Genomic DNA, 27,519 nt, shown 5'->3' with positions numbered 1-27,519 from the left:
GCAGTAGCCTGTACCTGTCATTCACATACATACATCATCATGGCTCTTAGCAATGTAGAAAGCGTGGTGTGTTGGTCAACCATCACAATAAATCACAAAGAGAATTTGTCATGATCACCTATGTTTGATGAAGGTTGCCATCTAATGCTAAGTCTCCCTTGCAAAGTCAAGGCCAAGATGATGGGGAATGGATGGATAGATGGATGGAGAAATAGACTAACAGGGATAAGGAACTTGTAAAGATGGCTTGTCCATCAGAAACATGAATGGCTCCATGTCTTTCCTTCCTGCCTTAGCTCTTCCTGGTTGCCCTGGTTGATCGTGGGTAATGACATCATCTGACATCATCATATTCTATGGCGGTTATGCTCCCTGCCCCTGCCCCCAGGTTACCATAGGAACAGCCATAAACAATTCTGCATCATCACCATTCCACTGCCTACTCCGTACCGGACGCTTCATCGGTTAGGAGTGTTGGAAGTGGTCTCCTGTGATTAGGAAAATACACTTCCCCAATCAGCTTCTTCACCATGGCAGGTAGGCCATGATGTCATTTCAAGGTTCAAATGGATATTTTCTTTCATTTTCTTTCTAGGTTTTCCCAAGACGCTCCCAGAAAAGCCAACCATGAAGCTATGGATGCTTAGCTGGAAAAAGCAAAGGGCCTAAGATTAGATTAGACTAGGTAGCACGCATGAAAGTGGAGGTGGAAACAGAGGGGGATCAATTGTGTACAAGGCACAAGCCAGCCACTTCAGTTACATGGGGACTTCCCAGTATTGCTAATGGGGTTTAGGTGGGCCAAGCCTAAGGTCTGTTACCTGACCCTCCATGGGACTTGGGTTTGAGCCAGAAGGCCCTGGGCAAGGGACTGAAAGAAAGTAACACCTCTGAAAAGGGGGAGGGGAAGGAGAGGCACCGCTTTCCGGTCAGGCCTGCCTACAGGGAGGTCTACATGCTCTGTGCAGGTCCCTGAGCTTCGTTCTGGGAGAGGGAAGGGGACGAAGAGGCCTCTGAAGGTCCTAAGGGGAGTCCTGACCCCCTTAAAGGGTCTGACCCATGGCTTGGGGCTCCGTCAGGTCAGTGCTTGCCTCTGCACCAAACCTTCAGAATAATCTTGACTTTGGAGGACTCTTCACCCGGCAGATGATTGTACAATTTGCCTAAGTCCAACTGAAACAAGCAAACCAAAATAAGCCCTTGTCAATTATTTTGGTTTGCTTGTTTCGGTTGGACGTAGGCGTTGGCTCTTAACGGACACTCAGCCTCCCACCTCAAGCCAACTGCCCTCCATTCTAGAATCCCTTTCGGACCCAAACACTCCCAGAATTCCGGGGTTTCCGAGGCAACAGCAGCAAGCCTGCTCCTACGCTCCTGGTCCCAAACGTTCCCCATTCCCTGCAGCTTAACTTTAAGCCAACCCCTCAGAACTAGTTCCCCCCAAAAGCTGTGTTTGGCAGTGCAAATTCTCTGTAGGCTGATCTGGGACTCGGCAACTTCAAGCACCATTGAGGGCTAGCCTGGTCTGTTGGTCCTTGAGGGCATGTGATTGCTTTCAGAAGCAAACCCCTCCCACACCCCCACCTGGAGGGCTGGAGCTCAATGGGAGAGCTCTGTGGGAAGAAGAAGGTCCCGACTAAAAACCTCCGCAAATGCTACAGGTTGAGGTGGAGAAAGGGAAGAGTTCTCCCTTGTTTTTTTTTTGTTTTTTTTTTTGTTTGTTTTTTGAGAGGTTGCAGAATAAGAGGAAAAACAAAAAGGCAGCAGGAATGCAGAGAGGCTCCGAGAGAGAAACAAAAGACCATATCCAGGCTTCCTGCTTCTGAAACTGAGTAAAATTGTACCTTTTATAATACCATTGGGCTAAAACAGGTGGATACTGGTAAGGCTGAGCAGCATTTATCGCCCTTTCTCATTCATTTTTCTTACAGACCCGCCACGCGAAACCCATCCAAGAGAAGGCTTAGCGCTTCCGCAAAGCAGCAACCCAGCAGTGACGGTCGCGCCATCTCAGGCGTCATCTTGGCCAGTCCCTCCAAACGCCTGTCACTCCACGCAGCCCATCGTCCCCGTAGTCCACCTGATCCCAGTAACAACAGATTCACACGGGGTCTTCAGAAACCGAGGCCGGATGCTGTCATTCCACTCTACAGCTCCCTATTCCCTCCCTGGAGAGGGACGTGACCATCGGCCTCCTCTACCCGCAGCTATGGCCTTGCCTTATGGAAGGCTTCCTCTTCCAGCCATGGGGCAAATGTACGGAAACCTGCCCTCACCTGCGGTGGCTGGGTTACATCTGGTACAGCTCTGTCCGCCTGCTCCAGGCCAAAGGCCTCAGCTCCCCTTCCAGCATGGGACCCGCCTCCAGTTCTACAGCCATGGTTCTTTGGCCCCGATCCAGTTGGCCGGAAGCGGTGCCCCGGCACAAGCCATTCCAGGACCGGGAGCCTCAGGAAACCCCATGGTTTGGGTTCTCAAAGAAATTGACCATCCAAGCGTCCGGGCATCTGCTCCCACCAGCAGGCCTTCTGCAACCGGTCCAAAAGCCGGGGCTTTAGAAATGAAACCAGGTGGGTTTGAGGGGCCTTTTGATGATTGTATGTTTTGTGACATCCCTTTATGACAAGAGTTCAGAAGCAAAAAGCACACAAAGTAACCAAGGAGACACGGGTAAGATCAGCACTGGGCGGCTGACCTGCGCAAGGGCCCTGGATTCCATCCATTGGGGGAGGGGGTGCAGGCAGGACTCGGAAAGGCATGCTGAGATCCACAGGCGTCTGTTCTGGGCGTCTCTCGCAGACTGTTTCTGGAGGCTATGCCTGCTCCCCATCCAGCTTCCAGACTTCTTCATGGGACTTCCAGTGGAGAAGGTTCGCCCAACGTTGGCCCAGGGACCTCCTTCTACCAGAGGGCAGGACCAGGCGAGCTTAGAACAGAGGTGTCCTCTCTCCTCTCTTTCAGGAGCAAGCGTCTCCTCTTTAGCCAAAGGACTCACCAACCCTCCGGGAGAGCCTGTGGAGACCAACAGCCGGAGCAGCATCTGCTCCCAGTCCTCTTCTGCCTGCCCCTCCATTTCCTCTGCCACAACATCTGCGGAGAATATCAAGACACTCCATGAAGGATCCCACGGTGAGTGCAGAAGGGAAACAAGCTCATGCGGAACCCGTAGAGGTGACTTGGTTTTTGTTCTGTATTCCTAAGGGATCCCAGGAGCTGGAAAGTCTTTATTAGACGTGGGCCAATCCATCTTCACTTTCTCGCTTTGCCCATTCAGTCCAAAAAGGAGAGAGCCAGTCACTTACATACAGCACATCCCACATCCTTCCCTAGAAACATGAAGGACTAGCATTTCCAAAGTGCCACCAACGCCGGCAAGCAGATGTTCCTGGCAAACCTCAGACCCAGCTAAGCCCAGGTTGCAGCAGAGGGCGGGTGGCTTATCAGGGTTTCTCTGGAGAAACGCAAGGAGGTGGTAGGAAAGGGAGACTCCTGCTTTTCTCTTTCTGTTAAGCGGGCGAGGGGAGGGCAGCTCCACTGGATCGGGTGTGTGTGTGAAGGAGCTCCACCCCCAGGGCTGGATCCAAACAGCTGCTCAGGCTTTGTCCTGGCAATCAAGGGAAGAGTCTTCTGATTGAGGGTCCTGGTTTTGTTCCCTCCCTTCCAGGAGGCGATGGTCAAACAAATCCAATGTTGGACTCTCAGCTGCTGCCTCCTGCCCAAGAGGGAAGTCCCCTCATGAGCTCCAGAGATGATATCCAGCTGCCAGAGAATCTCCTCACCGAGTTCCCAGATTTTGAGGACCTTGTCTCTTCCATGGAGCCCCTCCTTCCGGACAGCATCTTTCCTTCTCTGGATCCAACAGAGCCCAGGGACTCCAGGCAGGCCCAGGAACTGTTGGCAACCCCTCCTCGGCCCTGTGATGACATCGGAGGCCAGTCTCAGGAGCCCAAAACCAAGAAAGACGTGCCCCTCCCAAGACCCTCCATAGGGGAACAATCTGAGGCACCCAACAAGCCTAAACTCGACACCAAGGCAAAGAGGGCAAAAAGCCCAGCAAGTGAAGGAGAACCAACCAAGAAGGTGAGGAAAACAAAGAAAACCTCAGATCCCACCACAGCTCCAAATGCTTCTGGGGAGGGAACGGCTTTAGGGGCACATAAAAAACCTTGCAGTTCCCTCGTCAGTGGCAAAAAAGGTGGTGGAGGTGCCACCTCTTTTGACAACATCGGAGTCAAGTCTCAGGAGCCCCAACCCAAGAAAGATCTGCCCATCCCAAGACCCACCCAAGGGAAACTATCTGAGGCACCCAACAAGCCTAAACTCGACACCAAGGCAAAGAGGGCAAAAAGCCCAGCAACTGAAGGGGAACCAAGCAAGAAGGTGAGGAAAACAAAGAAAAGCTCAGATCCCACCACAGCTCCAAATGCTTCTGGGGAGGGAACGGCTTTGGGGGCACTTAAGAAGCCTTGCAGTTCCCTCGCCAGTGGCAAAAAAGGTGACAGAGATGCACCAAGAAAGGCAGAAAAGGGCCCTGCAAAACGAGAGGTCAGTCTCACAAAGCAGAGCGCAGAGTCTGGGAAAGATCTTGCCCCAAGCAAGGCATCAAAAGCCGTCAAAAAGAAGGTGACAACCTCAGTGACAGCAGGGGTGGGACCTAAACAAGTGTCCACTCAGGAGCCCCCGAAGCCCGTTCCTAGGAGCCATCTGGTCATGCAGATGATGGAGTCCCTGAATGTCCTCTACCCACTGGGGAAGGGCAAACCCCAGCTGGTGCCACTGAAGAAACAGCTCCCTCTGGCTCCCTCCGCTCCAGAAAAGCCATTCCCATCGGCAGGAGGATGGGCAAGACCCCTGCCTTCCCTGCCAAGGATCCCCAAAATTTCGGCATCCCACTCAGGCCCTCAGCCACCCTTACAGCCACCATCAAAATCTGTGTCATCCTCCACTCCGGCTGTAGCCCACAGAGCAGTGGCCAAGCCTGCAACCTTATCCCACCCCTGCCAACCAAAGGCCTCATCATCCCAGCTGTATGAGCCCCCTGGGTGGAGGCGGCCAGCAAGTACCTCCATGAAGACCAGCGCTCCCCTTCCTCATCACCCCATGTCAGCCAGCACCTCCATGAAGACCAGCGGTCCCCTTCCTCATCACCCCATGTCAGCGAACACCTCCATGAAGACCAGCGCTCACCGTCCTCATCCCCCCATGTCGGCCAACACCTCCATGAAGACCAGCGCTCCCCTTCCTTATCCCCCCATGTCAGCCAACACCTCCATGAAGACCAGCGCTCCCCTTCCTCATCCCCCCATGTGGGCCAACACCTCCATGAAGACCAGCGCTCCCCTTCCTCATCCCCCCATGTCAGCCAACACCTCCATGAAGACCAGCGCTCCCCTTTCTCATCCCCCCATGTGGGCCAACACCTCCATGAAGACCAGCGCTCCCCTTCCTTATCCCCCCATGTCTGGGCAAAGTCACTGGAGGGTGGCCACCAACACCCAGGCACCCTTGGTCGTTGTTCGGCGTCCCACGGAGCCCCCTGATTCTTCCACATTCAAAGGGGACACTTTCATCCCGTGGAGAACACCCCCTCCTGACCTGGAAGAATCAAAGCCCATCACAAAAGAGCAACGACCCATTCGGGAAATGATGAAACTTCGGGCCCAGCGGGAGAGGGAGGAGGCCGCCAACTGGACCGCAGTGGGGCGGTTGAAGTACTTTGTGGAGCGGGAAAAGGAAATGGACCTCTCTATCGCCTATGGGTACCCATGGCGTTCATAAGAAGCCAGGCAAGTTCAGGAACCTGGAAAGCAATTGCCAAAATACACTTTGTCTGGCCATAGGCAGTCCTAACCGTGGTCCGTTGTTGCTGATGGGCTGGCCTGCTCTCCCAAGAAACACAGGAATTCACACGGACCTCCATCAGTCATAGGTTTTTAATTTCAATGGCAACCTCTTCTACCCATATTCAGGTTTAAGGTTTTGGTTTCAGTTCCTAGTTGAAATAAATTTAATAATCGTTTGTCCACATTAAGTGTTTTTACTCTGGACTATTTCCATCGCATTCTTCTGGGTTGTCTCTTTCACTGTCTCCATCCTTTCTAAATTTAGATTCAAAGTTTAGAAAGGCAAGTAACCTGTTATTTCTTATATATATGGTTCCATAGAACACTGATGACATATACATGGCCAAAGAGCCCAAAAAACCCACAACAACCATTTGACAGACAATTTTTAACAAGATTTTCTTCTCGTTTCAGGATCATAGGAAATGCTATGATCACCCAGTCACCTAATCTCGTGGTACAAGAAGGCCAAACTGCCCGACTCCTGTGCAATCAAATGTTTGCCAGTACCAGATACTATGTTCTGGTACTGGCAGGATGGAGGGCAGAAACATTTCAGGGCAGTTCAAACCTGAGAAGCCCAAGAAGGAGATCTGTAACCTGAACATTTTCTCTGCCAAGCCGGAGGATTCAGCTGTGTATTTCTGCACCAGTAGATATTAGACACAGCACTTCGAAGTAACCTAGTCTTGCTACAAACACCTCTTTCTGTTCTTATTGTCTTTGGGTGAGCAGGGAATTGTTGTGAATCATACACTGGGTTCCTAATCCCACCCACCCCCCCTTCCTAATTCTGTTCATGTAGCTGTTGTAGTTGCAGGGAAGATCATCAACGGGCCAAGTCAGGTGTCTTCTCTTCAAGAGATCTGCAAACAGTCTGCAAGGGATTTTTTTTCTTCCCTGGCCCTGGAGCAAAGCATCTGTTAATATCAACACAGAGCAGGGGTGGGGACTTCTTACTCTGTGGGCTGGATAATGTCAGGTCATAAAGTCATGTCCCCAACATCAACAGGTCACTGCCCAAAGGGTTCCCTTCAATCCATTGCCTGGCAACATTGCTTTGTTTCCTATCTGTGCTGAGGGGAAGGGAGATGAGTAAATGCTGTCAGCTGGCATTTGCAGCTCCTTGGCTCAGCCTCGAAGTTAGGGCAAAGGCATTGCTTGGAAACAGCCACGAGGAGCGCAGCTGGATTTGTTCCTCTTACCTTCCCTCCAGTATTCAGGAGTGACCTATAGTAATACTCTTTATGATGACAGCATCCAACAGGTGGAGCTTAAGGAAGAAGGGCTGATTCTGAAGCCTTGTTGGGCCAGGTTATGAATGTCCCTGTGTCAGGTCAGGTCCATAGGTAGGAGGCATCTTTCCCTGCTATAAATCATCCCAGGTATAAATGGTGTGCTCGAAAGCCAGATTTATCGGCAGTCAGGAGATAATTGGACAACCTTCTGTCAGACTGGCTTTGACTTGGATTCCTGCATTGACTCTCGGGCCGTATAGATCCCTTCCAACTCCATTATTCTATGATTCTGTGGCTGGAAATAAAGAATGGTATGGTGAGGAGGGTGTTTCCATCCTTCTCCAGGGAGACTTTTGTTCCGTCTCCCATTCCATGCAGAATTGCACTGGCTGCTCATTCATTTCTGCTTTGATTTCAAAGTGTTAATGTTGACATCTAAAGCCCTAAATGGTTTAGGACCTCAATATGTAGCAGAACACCTCCTCCCATCTAGATCTACTCGAATCACTCGTTCTAGCCAGGAAGGGCAGCTGAGGGGCCTAACGCCGAGAGAGGCCCGGAGAGAAAGAACAAGAAACCAGGCCTTCTCGGCAGTGGGCCCTCGCCTTTGGAACAGTCTCCTTTCAGAGATCTGCCTGGCTCCCTCTCTGAGTGTTTTTAAGAGGCAACTTAAAACCTGGCTCTTTAGGCAGGCTTTCCCTCCTGTCATCACTGGATTATTTTTTATCTTTTCCTCATCTTGAACACTATTACTATTATTGTTCTCTATTTTATTATATCGCTTTTAATCCATTTTTAAATTGTTAGCCGCCCAGACTTGGGTCTAGATGGGCGGGATATTAAATAAATAAATAAATAAATAAATAAATAAATAAATAAATAAATAAATAATGCATGCATGCATGCATGCATGCATGCATGCATGCATGCATGCATGCATGCATGCATACATACATACATACATACATACATACATACATACATACATACATACATACATACATACATACATACATACATACATACATACATACATACATACATACATAAATTGACTCTGCTACAGCAGCAGACTCAAGATGGCCCCATCCACAGAGGCCTCACCATCAAGTAGATGGCCCGCAATGCCTGTTTTTTCTGTGCACAGTCTGTTTCCATGCAAAGAATCTGCTCCAGGATCCTCTGTAGAACTGTGTTCGTGATGGAACAGCCCCTGAGAGTTATCAAAAGATGCTTAGGGTCTCGGAAAGTTAGTGAACTTGACAGGAGAGAGAGAAAGAGAGAGAGATGTATATCTATATCTATATATATATATATGCAGCTTTACTATATACATCTGTATATATCTCCTGTGCTTTTAAATAGTATGCTTTTATCACACTTGTTGATGATAAGAGTCTCAAAGTGATGCCAAGTTCCTGAGAAGTGGCAAGGTGGCACAACCTTGGGATCTGGCATGACAAACATTGCAGGAAGACATTTGGGGACATGAAGCCTCTGAAACCACAAATCCCTCTGGTGGCCGTAGTTTGGGGTCAATTATTGGCAGAGAGATGCCGTGTGGATTCTCTTGACCCCTAACTGTCCAGGGGCAGTGTTTCCTCATGCTCTCTTTGGCAAATCCCACTTGATCCTTTTTATTACAGGTACTGCTGTCAGAAACAAGGAGCCCCCCCATCTAGAGACGGCCATCCTGCTAGGAGGATGCAGTTATTAGTCCTGGAGGGCCAGAGGGGCTATAAGAACATGTGAAGCTGTCTGTACTGTGTCCGTCCGCCCATCTGTCCGTCTCACCCAGCAGTATCTTATCCTAACAGCAGTAGTTCTCCCTATGTTGTAGGCAGAGGCAGCCACTCCCGCCATTGCTCTGAGAAATCTTTTAACTTGGCCATGAGGCATATGAGGTGGACCTAGAAATGTGGTTGGGCTGCAGCTCCCATCATCCTTCACCATTCACTATGTCTGCTAGGGCTGTTGGAAGTTGTCTTCCAACAGCAACAGGGGGGCATGTATTCTCTCCCACTCTGCTTTAACTGAAGAGGGTGAGGGATTGAATTTGGGGATGCTGATGTCCCTCATGGAACACATCTGTTCCACTGAATTGCAGGTTTTGAATAAGCACCAAGCTTTCCTCATTTCATTGCCGCCACCAAACCTTTCCCACTTTTCTTTCTCCTACTATCCCCATTGCTTGCTGTGATTCCTTCCCCATGCATTTTCACAGATGTTTCAGTTGCTTTCCAACATTCTGCCCCCTCCCTCCCTCCTTCCATTCTTTCCTTCCTTCGATGTCGGCAAGTCTTTGGGTCTGAGTCCCCAGTCTGAATCCGAGTCTTTGGTACCATGTCCGAAGCCCCACGTTTAAGAACCTATTTAAAAACAAGCTTTTTCCCTCAGAAAAAAAGAAGGAAGTGTGCAGGGTCTAAGTTGTGAGTTGAGTCCAAATCATTGGGGAAAAAATGATTACAAGTTGAGTCGAGTGCAATTTGAGTCTGACTTGATAACGAGTCCTACGACTCAAGTCTCCTTCCTTCCTTCCTTCCTTCCTTCCTTCCTTCCTTCCTTCCTTCCTTCCTTCCTTCCTTCCTTCCTTCCTTCCTTCTTTTATACCATCCAATAATAATGATAATAACGATAATAACGATGATGATGATGATGATGATGATGATGATGATGATGATGATGATAATAATAATAATAATAATAATAATAATAATAATAATAATAATAATAATAATAATAATAATAAAAATAATAATAATAATAATAATAATAATAACCCTTATTGGCATGAATCAAATTAGTTTGTTAAAAACCCATATTTACAGTACTCAAAAAGCAAAAAGGCAGAAAGCATTCAACTACTACCATCAAATTAGTGTGAGGCGCTACTCTGGGTTGTAAACAAAAAAATTAAACAAATACAATAATATAACAATAAGAATAGAGAATAATAATAAAATTCAGGAAAATAAGAACAGAACAAATCAATAAAACAGCATAAACAAACACACCAAGAGCAGTGATAATCAGATATAGGCAACATGAATTTGGCAGATTTGTTAGAGGATGCCATTAAAAACTTTTTTACGAAGCACCATTTAAAGCAACTTTTTGAAGGCAGAGAGGGAGGAGGCCAGGAGCAGCTCAACCAGAAGCCTGTCCCAAAGGGATGGGGCCACCACTGGGAAGGCACATTTTCTGGTGGATGTCTTTCTGGCCTCCCTTGGCATGGTAACTGGTAGAAGCATAGCCTGTAATGTATGTATGTATGTACGTACGTACGTACGTACGTATGTACGTACGCGCAAATGAACGAACGAACGAACGAACGAACGAACGAACGAACAAACAAACAAACAAACAAACAAACAAACAAACAAACAAACAAATAAATAAATAAATAAAGGTGAATGGCCTGGCCGAGTATACCCATTATGTATATGGAACTGCTACAGCCTCTTCTGTTCTGGTAAGGCCTGTGGGTCGCCTCCAGAGAGTTGCACTGTGCACTCTTCCTCTGTCGGCCATATTGCTGGCTTTGCTGTAGCATTCTGTAATGTTGTGTAACCAAGAGGGTCAAAATTTCTCTGCTCCACGGAACGTGTTCCATTGTTCATTTTTCTATTCATTAAATCAATACATTGAGCAGTGGTAGGCTATGGCTCCAAGAGGACTCTTATCACAAGTACTGTAGTTTGGATCATTGCTTCTGACAGGCAGTGCATCCTATGTTGTGTCTTCACAACTAAGCTGCCTTTCGGTGACTGCCACCTTTTGAAACCTGTCTTTCAACTGAGACCATGTTCAGAGAGAGCCTTCCTCCGTATCTTTTCCGGGGCCTCGTGCGAGATCTGAGAGAAACTGGAGTTCCTATGTCAGTTTCACTCTCGCACCTCATACTTCAGTTTTCTGCCTTTTGCTTTATAGGTTATTATCTGATCTTCAAGGACCATTTTCTGTGATACTTCTAATGTGGATTTCCTCTGTCTAGAGAGCACAGCAGTTCTCTCTAGACAGAAGAAAGAGTGAAGAAAAAGGCTTGTGCCTGAGAGGAATCTTTGTCACCTTGCGAGTCACCCACCCACCCATCATGTTTTAAGTAATTTGCCCCCAAAGGGTATCTTTCCATTCGACAGCATTTAGAACTGAGGCAACCAGCTAATATCAAAGTTTCCCTGCTGTAGCAAGTTTTCTGCTACAGCAGGGAAAAGACCACTGAGAAATGGGGTTATAAAGTGTTGGCAGGCTTCAGGTAGCCTGTCAGACTTGTACGTCTCCACTGCCTGTTGGGGTTTTTGCAGCTTCACACGCTGCCTGCGTGGCTGGAAGTGACCCTTTCTAGGCTGGGGTGACTGTCAATCAATACCAGCACTAACCAATGGTTCTTTCCCTGCCTCTCATTCAAAGAGAGTTCCGCCTCTCTGCTCTGCCTGAGACTGAGGGGCTTCTGGTTAGTCAGAAGGCAGATGAGGGAACAGGGATGCTACCTGTGCTGGATGGGGTTACACTCCCCCTGAAAACTCAGGTCCGCAGCTTGGGTGTACTCCTGGATTCATCCCTAAGCTTGGATGCCCAGGGGGCCAGGAGTGCATTTGCACAGCTAAAACTGGTGCGCCAGCTGCGCCCGTTCCTTGAGATGTTGGATTTGGCTACACATACCTTAGTTACATCCTGTTTGGATTACTGTAGAGTTTGGATTACTCTGTGTGGGCCTGCCTTTGAAGACAGTTTGGAAACTTCAGCTGGTGCAAAACTCTGCAGCCAGACTACTGAGTGGGTCCAGCAACAGGGAGCATATAATGCACCTGTTACAAGAACTGCACTGGCTACCAGTCCAGTTTCTGGGCCCAATTCAAAGTGCGGGTCATTACCTATAAACTCCTATACAGCTTGGGTCCAGGCTACCTGAAGGACTGTATCTCCCTATATGTGCCTTCTCAACAATTAAGATCAGCAGAGGAGACCCTCCTCTTGGTCCCATTGCCAGCACAAGCACAGCTGATGGGGAGACGGGAGAGGGCCTTCTCTGTGGCAGCTCCCAGGCTATGGAACGCTCTTCCTCGGGAGATCACGATGGGCCCTTCCCTGTTACCCTTCTGTTAACAGCTGAGGAGTCACCTTTTCAGGCAGGCCTTTAACAATTACAACTGAATACCTGAACCCCATTTCAGCAGAGACTTTGATATTTTGATATTTTTATGTTTTCATGTTTTCATCTTTTAATTGTATTTTAAATCATACATTGTTTAATTTATCTTTTAATATTTAACATTGTCTTTTTAAATTGGGTAAATTTTAATGTTGTGAGACGCTTTGGGTCCCTTGTTGGGAGAAATGCGGCATCATCATCCTTATCATCATAGTTTTGTTCCCCATACAGAGTGAATTCTTCAGCCAATAGTGCTTCTAGAGTAGAAGGATCACCGGGGGGGGGGGCACTGTTGATTCCCAGGGAAGCCCTGAATATGCTCACATTTCTTGCATTCTTCAAGAAGATCTGTGTCCCCCACGAAGTAAATAAAACAAACACTTTTATCATTCATTGGGTTGTGAGCATTATACATTCATGGGGGGAGGGTCTCGTATCCATTTTAAAATAAATGAAAAATGTAACCAAATAGAGCCCATTTAATTCGTTTTCACTTCACTTTAAAATGAATGCACTGAAGCTTTCCTTGCATGACTTGGAGAAAACCTTACTTTAAACACACACATGGAAATACCTGGAATTGCTCAGGCTGGAAAGGTTGATGAAAACAGGATTCTGTCTGCGTGTCAAGCTGCTACATGAGAAGGGTAAGGTCAAAAGAAATAAGGTGGCAAGCATTTATATGACCTTCTCTGGCACATGTTATCCTAGAAATTGCAGGGCTCAGGCACAAGTTCAGAGTAACATATATTGCCTGCTCTTACAGCATTTTCTGCCCAGCAACATGTTCTCCTTTGTAATGTGTAACTGGAAGCTTAGAGATGCCAGGAAAATGATTGTTCACATTTCTGAAATAACATTATTATGTGCTTCTCTTCTTGATATTATTTCTACAAAGATTGCTTTTTCACCACTTGAGGGAGCACTCCTTCAACAAATGGATTTCTCTGAAGAAGCAATTTATCCTCCATGTTTCCAAATGCCAAAATCAGCTGCTCTGTCAAGAATTGACTGTGGGAAACAAAAATCTGTAACTGGCAATAGTCAAGAGTTTTCATTTCGGAGTTGTGTATATAGTAGAGATAAATTAGTGTTCAATGGAAGTTTTTATCATGTCAGGATCCGGTCAATTATTTGGTGCAGAGCTTGGCCTGACTGATATGGAACCATTCACCCCTCACTAAAGAGTACGGGCCATTTGGTACCTTTTGGAAGAGACTGGAGAAAAATGAACACTGTACCCTAAATCCTACTGCTAGCCCAAAGTAGGATTATGGGGGAATGCATTCTGTGTCTGAATGTATTCTGTGTTTTTTTGTGTTTTGTGTGGTTGTACCAATGGAGGCTCATTCAATTTCACTGCACACATGTTATGCATTGACAATAAAAGTTATTATTAATCAGAAGAACCAATGGCATTTGCATCAATGTTGATGTATCCTTCAAAAACTGATTTAAATCAGTTTACTCTAGATGGGATTAGCAATTGAATTTAGGATTTATTTGCACAGTCTAGCCCAAGCTGAGAACAAGCCTGGTTGACATTTATTGGTCATAGCATCCCACATCGTAGACTTCAGGAAGGCTTTCCAATGCTGTGCTCAAAATGGCTAGTTGTGGGTTAACCCATATAAAACAGAAGAGATGGGAGCACTTGAAAGGGTTCACCAGAGCCAGGTAAATTACTTGTTACAAATAATTCATTCCCAGCACCTATTATAATGTTTAAAAAGTGATTAGCTACAATTACTTGTAGCAATGCAAGACGTAGTTTGCTGCATTACCTATTGTGTTTCCTGTTAGTTTTTTCTTCACTTTCCATTTCTTCTCATTTTTAAGCCTCAGGATGGAGAATGGCTTAAAACTTGAAAAATTTTATTGTCCAAATGCATCCTTAAACAGTGGTTGTAATTTTTAGAGGCAAATTGCTGTAGGTTAAGAAACCTGAATACAGTGGTGCCCCGCTTTACAATTGCCCCGCATTACGACAAATACGATGGTCTGAATGGGGAAAATTCCCTTTGCGATGATCGGTTCCCTGCTTCGGGAACCAATTCTTCGCAAAATGATTATTTTTCCACAGCTGATTGGCGGTTTCAAAATGGCCACCGGGAAAATAAAATGGCTCCCTGCTGTGTTTAGGGACGGATTCCTCGCTGTATAGGCAGGGAAAATGGCCACCCTATGGAGGATCTTCACTGGACTGTGAGTTTTAAGCCCATTGGAACGCATTGAAAGGTTTTCAGTGTGTTTCAATGGGCTTTTTATTTTCGCTTTACGATGTTTTCGCTTAACGGCGATTTTCCTGGAACGGATTATCATCATTAAGCAAGGCACCACTGTATACATGACTGGTTCCATGAGATTCCTTATCTTATGCCAATTTGCCACAAAAAGTTACATCTTTTGCTTAACTTTTTCCTAATTCACTGAGCTCAGTCCTGGCTCACAATAATCTGTTTATTTTTCCCATTCTGATAAATGTTTTGCTTGAGATTCATGATAGCTGGAATCATGTTATCACCTTGTGTATTCTAAGAGGACTTACGCAAGATCCTGAGAAGCATGAAGCTGGAGGGACCTTGGGCTGAAGAGATAAGATCCCAAGCAAGGTATAAATTTGGAAGGATTTCCTCAGAAGATCCTATTCCAATTTGCAAAAAACTACCGGTAGCACCATGAAATTCCTCTTGATCTTTGCTTTCCTGGGAGCAGCAGGTAAGAATTTTTTTTTAATGGCTTTGGTCTGATGTACACAGGTAACAGAACAAGGTGAACAAAGTGTAAAGGTCTTGACGTATGAGAAATATCATTTTCAGATTGTATTTGGAAAGGGGGGGGTCATATTTTTGTAATGATTCCTTGTGTTCAAAACATTTTGTAAATGGAAATCTAGCACAGCAGGGAACAAGTGGGAATAGTTAATTTCTCCTTGATGTGCTATTTCTCTTAAAACTGCTGGGAGTTTTTTTTCCCCTTTTACACGGAGAAACATTCAGAAATGATTCCCTCACTTCTGCAATAGCTGGATCCATTATAGCATCTTTAGATTCCACATTATTCAACTCAATGACTAGTCTTTGTCTACATTTTTGGATCTTTAATCTCAGAAAGAATCTCAATTTTTGTGGAATTTTACTTTCATCTACTGAGTGTAGAAGAAATATCTCTGACCTCTTTGTGGTCATAGGTAAAGGTAAAGGTTCCCCTTGACATTTAGTCCAGTTGTATCCGACTCTAGGGTGTAGTGCTCATCCCCGTCTCCAAGCCATAGAGCCAGCGTTTGTCCGTAGACAGTTTCTGTAGTCATGTGGCCAGCGTGATTAGACACGGAACGCCATTACCTTCCCACCATAGTGGTGCCTATTTATCTACTTGCATTTTTACATGCTTTCGAACTGCTAGGTTGGCAGGAGCTGGGACAAGCGACAGGAGCTCATTTCATTGTGTGGATTCAATCTTATGATGGCTGGTCTTCTGACTTGGCAGCACAAAGGCTTCTACGGTTTAACCTGCATCACTACCACGTCCCACTTGTGGTCACAACTCTCACCTAAAAAAAAGTTGCTGAATATATATTTACACTGTATATTTTGAGAGAGAAAGGTGTTGCAGAATTTTGATTAAATTTCTCTAGAAGTGTAGGGATCCACAGAGCAAAATAGCTTCAAATTCCTCAAAAGATGCTACCCTTTTTCTCATTAACTGGTATTGACAGTCTCAATAACTCACATTGAGACAATAATAGGAAGAAGAATTAAAAACATTTTTCTTAACTTATAGTTGTGAGCAGATCAACAGCAAACTTACAAACACGACTGCTTTCAACAGTAGATTCAATAGACTTTAGAGAGGGAAAAGAAGCACTGAGCAGAGAGACGGGACTCTTTCAATTCAGATGCTGAGGGGACTATTGGCTATTGCTGGATAGATTGACACTTCCCCCCCACCAGCCTAAAACATGTCCACCCAGCCAAACAAACTACAGGCTACATGTGAGGTTGCAAAAGTTTCAACAAAAAGAATATACACTTTGTAATTAAATGTCAGTGCTTAGGTGATTTTTTTAAATAAAATTGTTGATTAATATAAAACAAAACAGAGCTGGCATCTTCTATGCACATGCTTGTAAAGTGCCACATAGTAAAAAAAAAACAAAAAAAAAAACAGATTCTCCCATTCCTAAGGACCAGGACGAATGCAATTACACTGTGGGGGGAGTATTTGAATCAGATTTAGTTTGTTTGAAATAAATTCTTAAGAAGGTGACTACATGACACACATGGAAACACAGATTGTTTTGACAGGGAAGTGAGTAATTTTGATCACAAGCAAGATATTTTACTCTCCCACCAGAGGATTATTTTAATTTGGATGTCAAATTGATATATTTGGAATCATTTCAGCCGCTTTTGGAGTAAATTGTGTCTGTGGAGATTGCCACTCACTAGTGTGCCTTCCATACTCCCTCTCCTTCTCCACCCCTTGTGTAAGTTTGTGTGCACACATTCACAAACACAAGCATGCATGCAAGCCTAGTCATGTCACTGGTCAATTTCAGCCCCTGCACTCTGTCTGTCTCTTGGCAGGCCTAGGATTGCAGATCTAGCCAAAATATCTCTAGTCAGTTTCAACCCTTGCTAGATGTTCCTCTCCTTATCCACCCCCTGTGTTTATAAGTATATGTCTGTCTGACTGTCATCTGTCTGTCTGTCTACATGTGCATGTATTGGACTGCCAGGTAACCTCTGTTTTAATTTTTTTCCTACCTGTCATTCTGTTCTAGTGCTATATCAGATTGCAAGAAATTAAAAAGTAAAAATAACACCACAGCAGCAACTGGCTGTGAGAGGCGGACAAATACTCAAATGTAACAATTCTGAAAACCTGTACAGCTCCCTTGACTGATATGCAACACAAATTAAAACCAGATTAAAAGTTTTCCTAAGAGGATGCACAAATATACTTAAAACCTGCATGATTATCACGTAATTTTAAACCAACTTTTTAAAACCCTGATCCATCACCCAATTTATTTCATAATGGAAGCCGCTCCTTAAGTTACATGTTCCTTAGGAATGATTCTATGTAGGCTGAAAAACAGAAGGTTCTGGAAGTGACCACTTCCCACTCCCACTGTCAAAGTGGCCTCAAAGTCATACCACATTATGAGTAAGAAATTGTACCTCTTTGGACTTCGTTTTTGAAGGCAACTTTGTAATTTTTATTAATTTTACTCCTATGTTTCTTCCAGCTGCTTTCCCCTCAGGTGGTGATGATGATGATAAGATAGTGGGAGGATACACCTGCCAGCGAAACTCTGTGCCCTACCAGGCTTCACTGAATTCTGGGTACCACTTCTGTGGGGGCTCGCTCATCAACGACCGCTGGGTGGTTTCAGCTGCTCATTGTTATAAATCGTAAGTGAACGATCCTTTACATCTATTCCTATATCTGTTTTCCCCCCTTTTATACTAATTGGTAGGTAAGCTCTAATTCAACAAACTAAAATTTTAGGGAGAGTAAGAATGGATTTGGACAGCTTTGGGTTATTGTGTAATTCAGCGCACTCGGTAAAGCCTCATATTTATTGTGCAAGCTGTGTCTAATTTTTCTGTTTTTTTTTTTTTAACTTTGTATGGTTTTCCAGGTGTTTCATAAACCAGCAAAGCCCACTAAATAAAAAATGACAGAGCACTGAAAGAAATGAATGGAAAATAGCAGTTCCATTCACTTATTTCTTCTCTAGATATACATATATTGTGCCCTTGGAGGAGAAAATGGGAGCGCCCCCCCTCATTGTCTTCCTTTTGGCTGGCCCCACTCCCCAAATCTTCAATTCTAGCAGAATGTCTGAAGGGGATAAAGTGTAAAAGCCAATGAATCTAATCCCACAAGGTCATTTCTAGAGATGGGCACGAACTGGGAAACCAGTGCTTTGTGATGGTTTGTGGTTTGTGGCTGTCGGGACCGAATCTCTCTAAGGAGCATGGATCCTTCGGTCAGGGAATTTCTCAGCCACAAACCTTTACGCTGGGGCAAGTCCTCAACCTCCATCAGTACGTAGCCTTTGCGCCTAAAATAAGTGTGACTTTAAAAGAGCACTTTACTTTTACTTTGCAAGTATAGACAAATGGGCTTTGTAGTTCCTTAGAACTCACAACAGCTCAATTAATTAGGACTTCTCTGGTAGCTATTCATTGCCGTTACCACTCCTCTGGATTTAGCCAAACCCTGCTGATACGAGACACCACCCTTGAAGACTTTTATGATTTTTTTTAATCAAGAAAATATATAGTTTCACAGAAACAGTTTGTTTTTGCTCAAGCACAGCATAAAGAACATGTTCAAGAGAATACACAGTTAAATATAACAACGAATTCCCATAAAAAAAATAACAAACACTAGACTGGGCTAAAGTGGGCTAGCCCCATCTCCCTCTTTCCTTTCCTTACATTCTTTCTCCTTCAAGCTACATACTCAAACCATCAATCCATCATCTTGGATTTTGAATAGAACAAGAACTCCACAAGAAGTTCACAAGACTCAGAATCTCTCCCACATAACCCATCGTCCATTTTCTACATTACTTGGACCTCCTTCTTTTTGACCATAAACCAATGAACTCAAAGAGGTGTAACTGTCCGTTCCACCATAATTCTCATGAAGATGCAGGTGGTTAATCTCCATTCCAATTAGGAAAGAATTTGTTGGGTCTGTACTCTTTGCACTTCCTGTGCTTGTCTGCTTATCAGGATCCACACTGTACCAGGCTGGCTGTAAATTAAGAAAAACAATCTCTCTGCCTTTCTCACATTCCCATGTCTTCCTTTCAGTTTTAAAACCTAACAGACTCCATTTTCTCTCTTTCTCATTGCCTACAACTCCCATCTTCCTTTAATCTCTGACTACAAGTCCCATTCTCCTTCAGTCTCATGACAATGGCTCCCACAAACCATGAACTCTCACTAACCCCCCCTCCAAATAAAACCCCTGCACCATAAGGCAATTAAGCAGATAGCTAGAGTTGCTTGTGAAGTTCTCCTTAGCAATCTTGTAAAGCAGTGGGATTTTATCCACCAAATTATGGTGGGATGAATATTATGAAGAGCGGTGTGGCATATAAATTGTATAAGTAAATAACAGCTTGGCAGACAAGGTTTTAAAAAAACCACACACATAGGACATCCCTTCAGGCATTTATATAAAAAAAGTCTCTGCCAGATTATAGTATCCATGAAGGAAAATTTTAGAACCACAGTTCTTTATACATTGTAAGTACACACTTGCTGGTTTTAGTCCTTACTCCAAACCCATTCAGAAAGACGCTCCCAGATCAATTTTCTGTGAAGTTTTGAAAGTCATAAGCCACTTCACAGTTCCGTAGATCAGTGCCATGCCAGGGTATACATGTCTTCCTGAATTGTAACATGCAGAAAGTTCTTTGTTGGTCATGGAAAGACAAAAGGTCACATTCATTTTATGTATACCTCAAGCATCCAACCTAGGACCAAAAAGCATGGGTTGTGTCGTGCACTGTTGTGTTCCTCTGTGATTAAAGTGGACTCAGGCCTGGACATAGAACCTCAGAAGGCATCTCTCCTTTTCAAGCTTCTCAGTTTGAATTTATTTATATTTTCCTGAATTGTTCTTTATTTGTGTGAGAAGAGGAAGTGCTTTTCCTTTTGAATTTTTTTCCAAACCTAAAGAAAGGGGGGGAGTGGCAGATAAGAAAAAAAGAGGAAAAGGGGGGAAGGAAAAATGGGATGTGACGATATACAAAATGTCATAACACATGGTCAATCCTAAAAGCAGTGTGTAGATGGGAAAACCCTTCTTGTGACAAGACAGACACCAGTAACAAAAAAGCAAGGCAAAGTGTGCTGCTTATATACCACCCCATAGCGCTTCAAGCACTCTCTGGGCGGTTTACAAGTTAATTATGCAGGCTACACATTGCCCCCCCCCACGAGCTGGGTACTCATTTTGCCGACCTCAGAAGGATAGAAGGCTGAGTGAACCTCGAGCTGGCTACCTGGGATTGAACCCTGGGTCGTGAACACAGTTTTGTTGCAGTACAGCTTAACCACTGCTACATGAGGCTCTTTTTTGAAAGAATTGAGGAGATGGATGCTATTGTCTGGAGTAGCGACAAAGTTCCCACTTCAATTGGTGAAGCTGTCTGGGTAGCTCAGTGAGTTGGAGCACCTGGCTGCAGAGCCAAGGTTTGGGGGTTCAGTTCCCCACTGGCCTTCTATCGCAAACCTCTGACTTTTCTTTGCTTAGGAACCTGAAATGGGTGTTATGAGTTAGAACTGCCTTGACAGCACATCATTATCATCGTCGTCGTCTTCGTCATTGTTTGTTTGTTGTTTGTTGTTGTTTATTAGTATTAGTATTAGTATTAGTATTAGTATTAGTATTAGTATTAGTATTAGTATTAGTATTAGTATTAGATGTGATGTTGCCTGGCTATTCGCTTGTGTGGTTGATTGGCTGGCTGATTGTTGGTTACATTGCTCCAGGGGCATGAGGCCTCCAAACCTCATTCAGCTTGAGTTCAGACACAGCTTCACACACCCATTGCTTGGTTGATTTTTGCAGTCGCATCCAAGTGAGACTCGGAGAGCACAACATTGAGCTGCAGGAAGGGGGAGAACAATTCATCAATTCTGACAAAATCATCCGCCATCCAAAATACAATTCTTGGCTCTTGGATAATGACATTATGCTCATTAGACTGGAAACCCCAGCTGAACTTTCTGCACAGATCGCACCCGTTGCCTTGAGTTCCGGTTGTGCGCCTGCTGGGACTGACTGCCTGATCTCAGGATGGGGCAACACCCTCAGCAATGGTGGTGAGTAGGAGTAAGATTTGATTAACCCATCGTTTTATGGCTCCAACCTAGCTCTCCAGAGCATGTAACTTGAGGGCATCTTTATGCTGCTGTTATCCTACATTAGCTGAATATGTACAGACTTTGCTCTCTTGGTAGTTATGTAAATTATTCAAGAGTTCTGCCATCTATTCTAAGCCCAAGTTAATTAATCACATTAAAATTATATCAATTATTATCATTAAGAAATCATTTTAAAGTTATGTTTATATCTTGACTAAGAAAGTTGTGTTTTTTTTTAAAAAAAATATGAGTAGGTATTTATCAATAATTAATGTATTCGCGAAGGCTTTTACGGCCGGGATCCAATGGTTGTTCTGGGTTTTTCGGGCTCTTTGGCCGTGTTCTGAATGTTGTTCTTCCTAACTTTTCGCCAGTCTCTGTGGCCGGCATCTTCAGAGGACAGCACTCTGTACTGTGGTGCTCAATAATTAGTTTACAAACTTTGGCCTTTCCTACAGTGATTTCAAGGGAGCCTACATGGTGTTCCTTTCTTTCCCCATGTTCTCCCGGCAAGATGTGTTAACCTGAGAGGTTAGTGCTGGTGTAGGATAACCTGAATTAGTTTCATTGGTAACTTGAACCCTGATCAGCCTTTTCACAACACTTTAACCACTTCACCCCACTGCATCCTGATGAATATGGACACAATTTAAATCTTTCATGAATCCTATCCATGCTTTGTCTGGGGGACTTCAGCAATAGGCAAGGTTTGGTAAATCACCTGTGGATTAAAAGACAAGCTTCCTACTCATTGTGGGAAATGACCCCTAAGACTTGCACAGTGGGACCTTGATATCATATATACAATATATGCCCATACAGCCAACTAGTGCTTGCACCTGCATTACTAGACGTCATTGTTGCTTAACCTTACAAACTTCTTGGTTACGTTCCTTCTCTGTGTGTGTCTTTCCTTCCAGTAAACTACCCCGATCTTCTGCAGTGCCTGAATGCTCCAATCCTGAGTGAACAAGAATGCAAAGACGCTTATCCAGGACAAATCACTGACAATATGATCTGTGTTGGATACTTAGAGGGTGGCCAAGACTCCTGCCAGGTGAGCCAACTTGACAAGTGTTGCTGTTGTGTGCTACTAAGTGTCTTCTGATTTGCGCCAAGCAGGGTTTCCTCTGTATGTGAGATGTTCAAAGAGTAGTTTGTCATTGCCACCCCTTAGGAAGTTTCCATGAGCAATCAGAGAATCGAACCCAGGCTTCCATAATCTTCATTTGACATTCTACCCACTACACCACACACTGGCCCTATTGATGAGAAATGAATAGTGAAAATTAACTGCTGAGGTTTATTTGAAAACAGTCACTGATTATTAAGGCACTCAAATGCAGGTCCTGAATGGGTATGCTGCTGAATCCCTTTGTGTTGCATGCTTTGTGCTGACTCTGGGTCCTCCATCTTTTCTCTATGGTGGCAGTAGAGATACATGCTAATGGTCAAACTGCAAGTTACCTTTGAAGATAAAGTCAGCAGCTGGATCCACTTCCAACTTACTGACAGATTAAATTCTCCTGGTGAACTTGAAACAACCAGGCTACAGGGTGTGTCCTTCCACACTGTTACATTGCCAGGTTATTTGTTGCTTGTTGACAATTTTGCCATGAGAACTGGCTGTAAATTTAACCGACTCTGCCACCATTCTTCTAGTTTGGCCTAAAAAGCACAAAATGAGGGAAAGTACCCCAGAGTGCAAGAGAAAACTTCATTTCTAAAATACACGTCTGATGTGCACATATTTTTATTCCACAAGCATGGAAAGACCTTTCTCTTCAGGCAGGCTTTTCCTTAATGACTGGTGGTTTGAGAAGGTGTTTTTTTTTAAAAAAAATAGACTGCTGTGTTCTGTTGTTTTAAATGTGTTTTAGTATTGATTTTATTTACCATTTTTAATATCATACTTGTTTAGTTCTTTTTAAATATTTTTATACGTACTGTCTAAGCTTTTAAATATTGCCTTTTTCATGAGGTAAGCCACCTTGGGTCCTTTTAAAGGAGAAAAGCAGGAGAAAAGTATTATAAATAAATGAATAAAATAAATAATATTATTCTTATTCTTCCCCAGCTTAGTGGAGAAACTGGGGAAGAGACTGACATGTATAATTCTTAATCAAATATTTTGTAAATTTAAAAACAAATAAATCAGGGGATGTCAGGTCTTTTGGCGTGTGCAAACAAAAGGATGGTAGGAGATGCTGTAAATCCTTTTTTGAGCTTCACTGAAATTTATTTATTTGTTATTTAAAATATCTTTACCCCACCTTTCTCCTTTAAAAAGACCCAATGTGGTTTACATCATTAGAAGACAATATTTAAAGCTAAAAACAGTAAATATACAAAAACACTTTACAACATGATAAACAAAAACAACACCAAAAATACATTCAAAGTAGAAAGGCACAACAATCTATTTAAAAATCCTACTCAGGCAGGCAATCACTAAGGGAAAGCTTGCCTGAAGAAAAAGGTTGTTGCCTGCTTTCAGAAGGGACAGCAAACGTGAGCCAGCCTGGCCTCCTGTGGGAGGGAGTTCCAAAGCCTGGGAGCAGCAACAGAGAAGGCCTTTTCCTGTGTCCCAACAAATGTACCTGTGAAAAAGGCCTCCTCTGATTATCCTAATTCTTGAAATAACCTCTGCCTATGGCAGCCTCTCTCAGAAAGGCAGGGTTTTATAAGCTCTCCGAGTTCATATTTGGCCTTGGCTTGAGAGACCTGGACGTGGTGGTGGTGCGGGTTAAACCGCAGAAGCCTCTGTGCTGCAAGGTCAGAAGACCAGCAGTCGTAAGATCAAATCCACGCGACAGAGGGAGCTCCTGTCGCTTGTCCCAGCTCCTGCCAACCTAGCAGTTCAAAAGCATATAAAATGCAACTAGATAAATAGGTACCACCATGGTGGGAAGGTAACGGCGTTCCGTGTCTAGTTGTGCTGGCCACGTGAGCACAGAAACCGTCTACGGACAAACACTGGCTCTACAGCTTGGAGACGGGGATGAGCACCGCCCCCTAGAGTCGGACACAACTGGACTAAATGTCAGGGGGAACCTTTACCTTTACCTTGAAAGACCACTGGAAAGAAATCTCTAGATTCCTCTCTGCTATAGAGTTGAAGGACTGAAGGGATGGATCTAGGAGAAGGTTAGAAGAAAGAAGAAGATAGTTTATTAGTCATAGATTTGAAGAGAAGGGAGAAAAAAGAGTGTGTGCAATAAACACATGGGATGGAAACAATATAGGTTTGAGGAGATACATTACAAGGTCCACTGAGCGGTGAGGGAAAATAATGAGTTTCGGCTAGATTTTGCCAAGCAGCATGATTTGTTCATAGTAAATGCAGGAAGCAAGAGAGAGGACAGGAGGCGAAGCCAAAGCAGAGTTGAGTGGGAACCTGTGTGAAACACGCTTTATTCCTTTTTATCTTACAGGGAGATTCTGGCGGCCCAGTGGTATGTGGCGGGGAGCTCCAAGGTGTTGTTTCGTGGGGAATGGGATGCGCTCTGGCTGGTTACCCTGGAGTCTACACCAAGGTGTGCAACTATATTGACTGGATCGAGGAGACCATTGCTGCTAATGCTGCTTGATTCAACCCAAAGCTTCTCTTTGCTTCCTGTGTAATTCATCTTAATAAAGAGTATCAAGGAAATACGTAGATCTATATTACCAAAATATCCTCGTTTGTGGTTTTTTCCCCCCCTTGTAATAATATTTCAGCTGTGCAGATGGTACAACATATCTATGTGGCAGCCTTCAATTATGTTACTTTTCTCATGATTTACTTCCACGTATTTCTTAAGCATTTAAACATTCTATTCAAACAGCATTTTTTTCCAAGGGAATCTTGAATGTACCCCAAAAGAGGGGGAAAAATCCTCATGATGTATCCGGAACAACATGATCCCACTGCAGTGCAAAAATCAAATTTCACAACGTTTTATTTCCTTTCAGCACTGAGTGTTGTGTTCTAATGCAATGTAATCTTGGAATGGAGCCATCTTGCCCTAGCTTCCCTAAAGTGTCAAGTGCAGAAAGAAGTCACTTTTTAAAAATCAAAATATCCATGCATCCTGTTTGTTCATGGACAGGTTTAATTTGAAGCACCGAACTGTGTTCCAAAACATTCAAACATTTTGCCTCCTGGTTTAGGTCTATTACAGTTGGAGGTTGCCCTCTGCTGGAAGCATTAGAATTTTTTTTTTCTGAAGGGGAAAAAAGCAAAACAAAATTCTGAACATACTGTATGTGAAAAAACAGGACTAAGTAGCTAAAATCCAGTAATATGCTGCAACTTAGACCCATTAGATCAATGTGGATTTAGTGAGTCAATGATTGTAAGTTCTGCTGATTCAATGGGCCTACTCGTGGATTTTGGCTAGTGTATATCTTTTCATCTCTATATAACACCATTTTACAGCGATGAGTTTTCCCTTCACAGTTCAGTTGACAGGATATAAATCAAACACTGATTCACACTAGGCCTGGAACCTCTTTCCTGCATTTTGGGGGAATTGTCTGATTTTAAATATATATATCGTATATACCTTAATCTAAATGTACATTGTCCATAACCCCAAACAGGCATACTTAAATCAACACCTCATGTTCATTAAAAGTTATACTGTTCATACTTCCTCCACATATGCCCATGTTTTTAAAAAGTCCCAGTCAACAGAGTGTAAAATTTTGTGAAAATGAGAGGAAGTGGATTGGTGGCATCACTAGTTCCAGCTAGCTTGTTTATTTATTTCATACCTTTGAATTCTACCTGACTTAGTGACATGCACTACTCCGGGCGGTTAACTATAACTCTAAACCACCCCATTCTCCCCAATCCCAAACATCCTAATAACAAAACCAATAATCAAACTAAAAATTAATAAAATTAAAAACCTAAGAAATACCCTCAAACACTAGCAAGAATGCTAAAGAGAGAGTAAAACCAAATCCTGTTATAATCTCCGAATGTTTCCTTGTAAAGCTCTGTCTTCAACATCCTTTTAAAGGTAATCAAGGAAGGGCCCTGACTGATCTCTAGTGGGAACCTGGTCCACAAAAATGGGGTCACAACCAAGAGGGCGTGATTTCTGGCAGCCACTTTCGGAGCCTCTCTAGGCATCTGTAAGAACAAGGCTCGGGAAGACCAGGTGGGACCAGCAGAAGTTCTAGTCAACAGTGGATGGTGACTTTTGCTATAATAATGTACATGACACATTCCTTCTCACCTTCTTCCAAAAGAAAGCGGGGCTGTGCATCTGACAAAACCAGTTGACTGTATTTTCTATAGCAAACCAACCTATCAAATGAAGTGTGTTCACCTCTACACCAGGGTTCCATTTTGACAGTGTTTCTTGGTTCCATGATGCCCATTTTTTCCTTAGAAACATGAGAAAAGTTTGCTGCAAAAGCACCCAGCAGTTTCTAGCATCTTTTTTTTCCAAATGAAGCAGTTTTGAGGAGTTAATGGGCCAAGAGAGCACAAAACACAGCAGATCTGTCCCCCTAAAAGAGTTAGAGGGGGATTTGTGGCATATTTTTCAAAATATTTTTAATTTAGGTGGGGGCAATGTTGCTTGAGCAGCTGCATTTGGGCCCTTTGAGGACCACACATTGCCCACACTAGTTTATAAAGGTGAAACCTGATACCCCCCCACATCAAGTTAATGATTTCAATTTGCATCCTCCATCTTGGAACTCTGCTTTAATTACAAATTATGAAGCTTCAAAATCCTGCCAGGATAATTTTTGGCCTCTGTTGTCCCTTAACTGGCACTTACATTCTCAATGATTCACTAAGATAAACAGAGTGTGCATAATAAAAATGTTCTGTTTACTTAGTATTGTGAATATATCAATAACAAACTAATAATTTGCATGACTGCTTTTAAACAACTCTGCTTCAGTATACTTTAATAGATATTTTTTCTACCAACCATCATTAACAGCCGTTAATAGTCTCTGGGGGAAAAACTCTCAGCAGAGAGAAAGCAGGGCTTTCTTTGAATTTTAAACAATTTATTGGTCAATGCTGGACAGACGGACACTTCCTCTAGCCTAGAAGGGTGCCGCCCAGTGAACATCCTTCACATCCCATGGACTGATACACTAAAGAACGAACAGACACTTCATCAGATAGGAAAACGAAAAGAAACAGAATTGATTATTAAGAAACACAAACTCTCATATCTTGGACATATAATTTGCCATGACAAATATAATGTACTGCAATACACCATGGAATAGAAGATCAAGAGTAAACACAGAAGAGGTAGAAGATGGGATTCTTGGATAAGTAACATCAGAGACTGGCTGGCTCTTAATAGAGAACATCTCTCACAGAACAAAAGATAGGAGGAGGTATGCCATGATGGTAGCCAAGCTCA

General features: G+C 43.8%; 1 protein-coding gene across 1 annotated transcript; it reads left to right on the top strand.

The window, feature by feature from the left end:
- The first annotated feature begins 14,809 nt into the window (after positions 1-14,809).
- On the top strand, positions 14,810-24,802 carry LOC110088904 (serine protease 1). Its single transcript, XM_020811533.3, has 5 exons — positions 14,810-14,951; positions 17,488-17,653; positions 20,838-21,091; positions 22,054-22,190; positions 24,568-24,802. The coding sequence occupies exons 1-5, from the start codon at positions 14,912-14,914 to the stop codon at positions 24,721-24,723; spliced, it is 753 nt and encodes a 250-aa protein (XP_020667192.3). The 5' UTR covers positions 14,810-14,911; the 3' UTR covers positions 24,724-24,802.
- Positions 24,803-27,519: the final 2,717 nt, after the last annotated feature.

Source organism: Pogona vitticeps, chromosome 2, assembly GCF_051106095.1.
Source record: "Pogona vitticeps strain Pit_001003342236 chromosome 2, PviZW2.1, whole genome shotgun sequence".
In the NCBI taxonomy this organism is placed as follows: Eukaryota; Metazoa; Chordata; class Lepidosauria; order Squamata; family Agamidae; genus Pogona; species Pogona vitticeps.
This window is presented reverse-complemented; position numbering and strand designations above follow the sequence as displayed.

What these genes read in the sequence shown, in the direction of transcription:
- LOC110088904 (XM_020811533.3), top strand. Translation starts at nt 14,912, where the DNA reads ATGAAATTCCTCTTGATCTTTGCTTTCCTGGGAGCAGCAG. An exon ending in CAACACCCTCAGCAATGGTG is followed by an intron (nt 21,092 to 22,053) that starts GTGAGTAGGAGT and finishes CTTTCCTTCCAG; the next exon opens with TAAACTACCCCGATCTTCTG. An exon ending in GTGGCCAAGACTCCTGCCAG is followed by an intron (nt 22,191 to 24,567) that starts GTGAGCCAACTT and finishes TTTATCTTACAG; the next exon opens with GGAGATTCTGGCGGCCCAGT.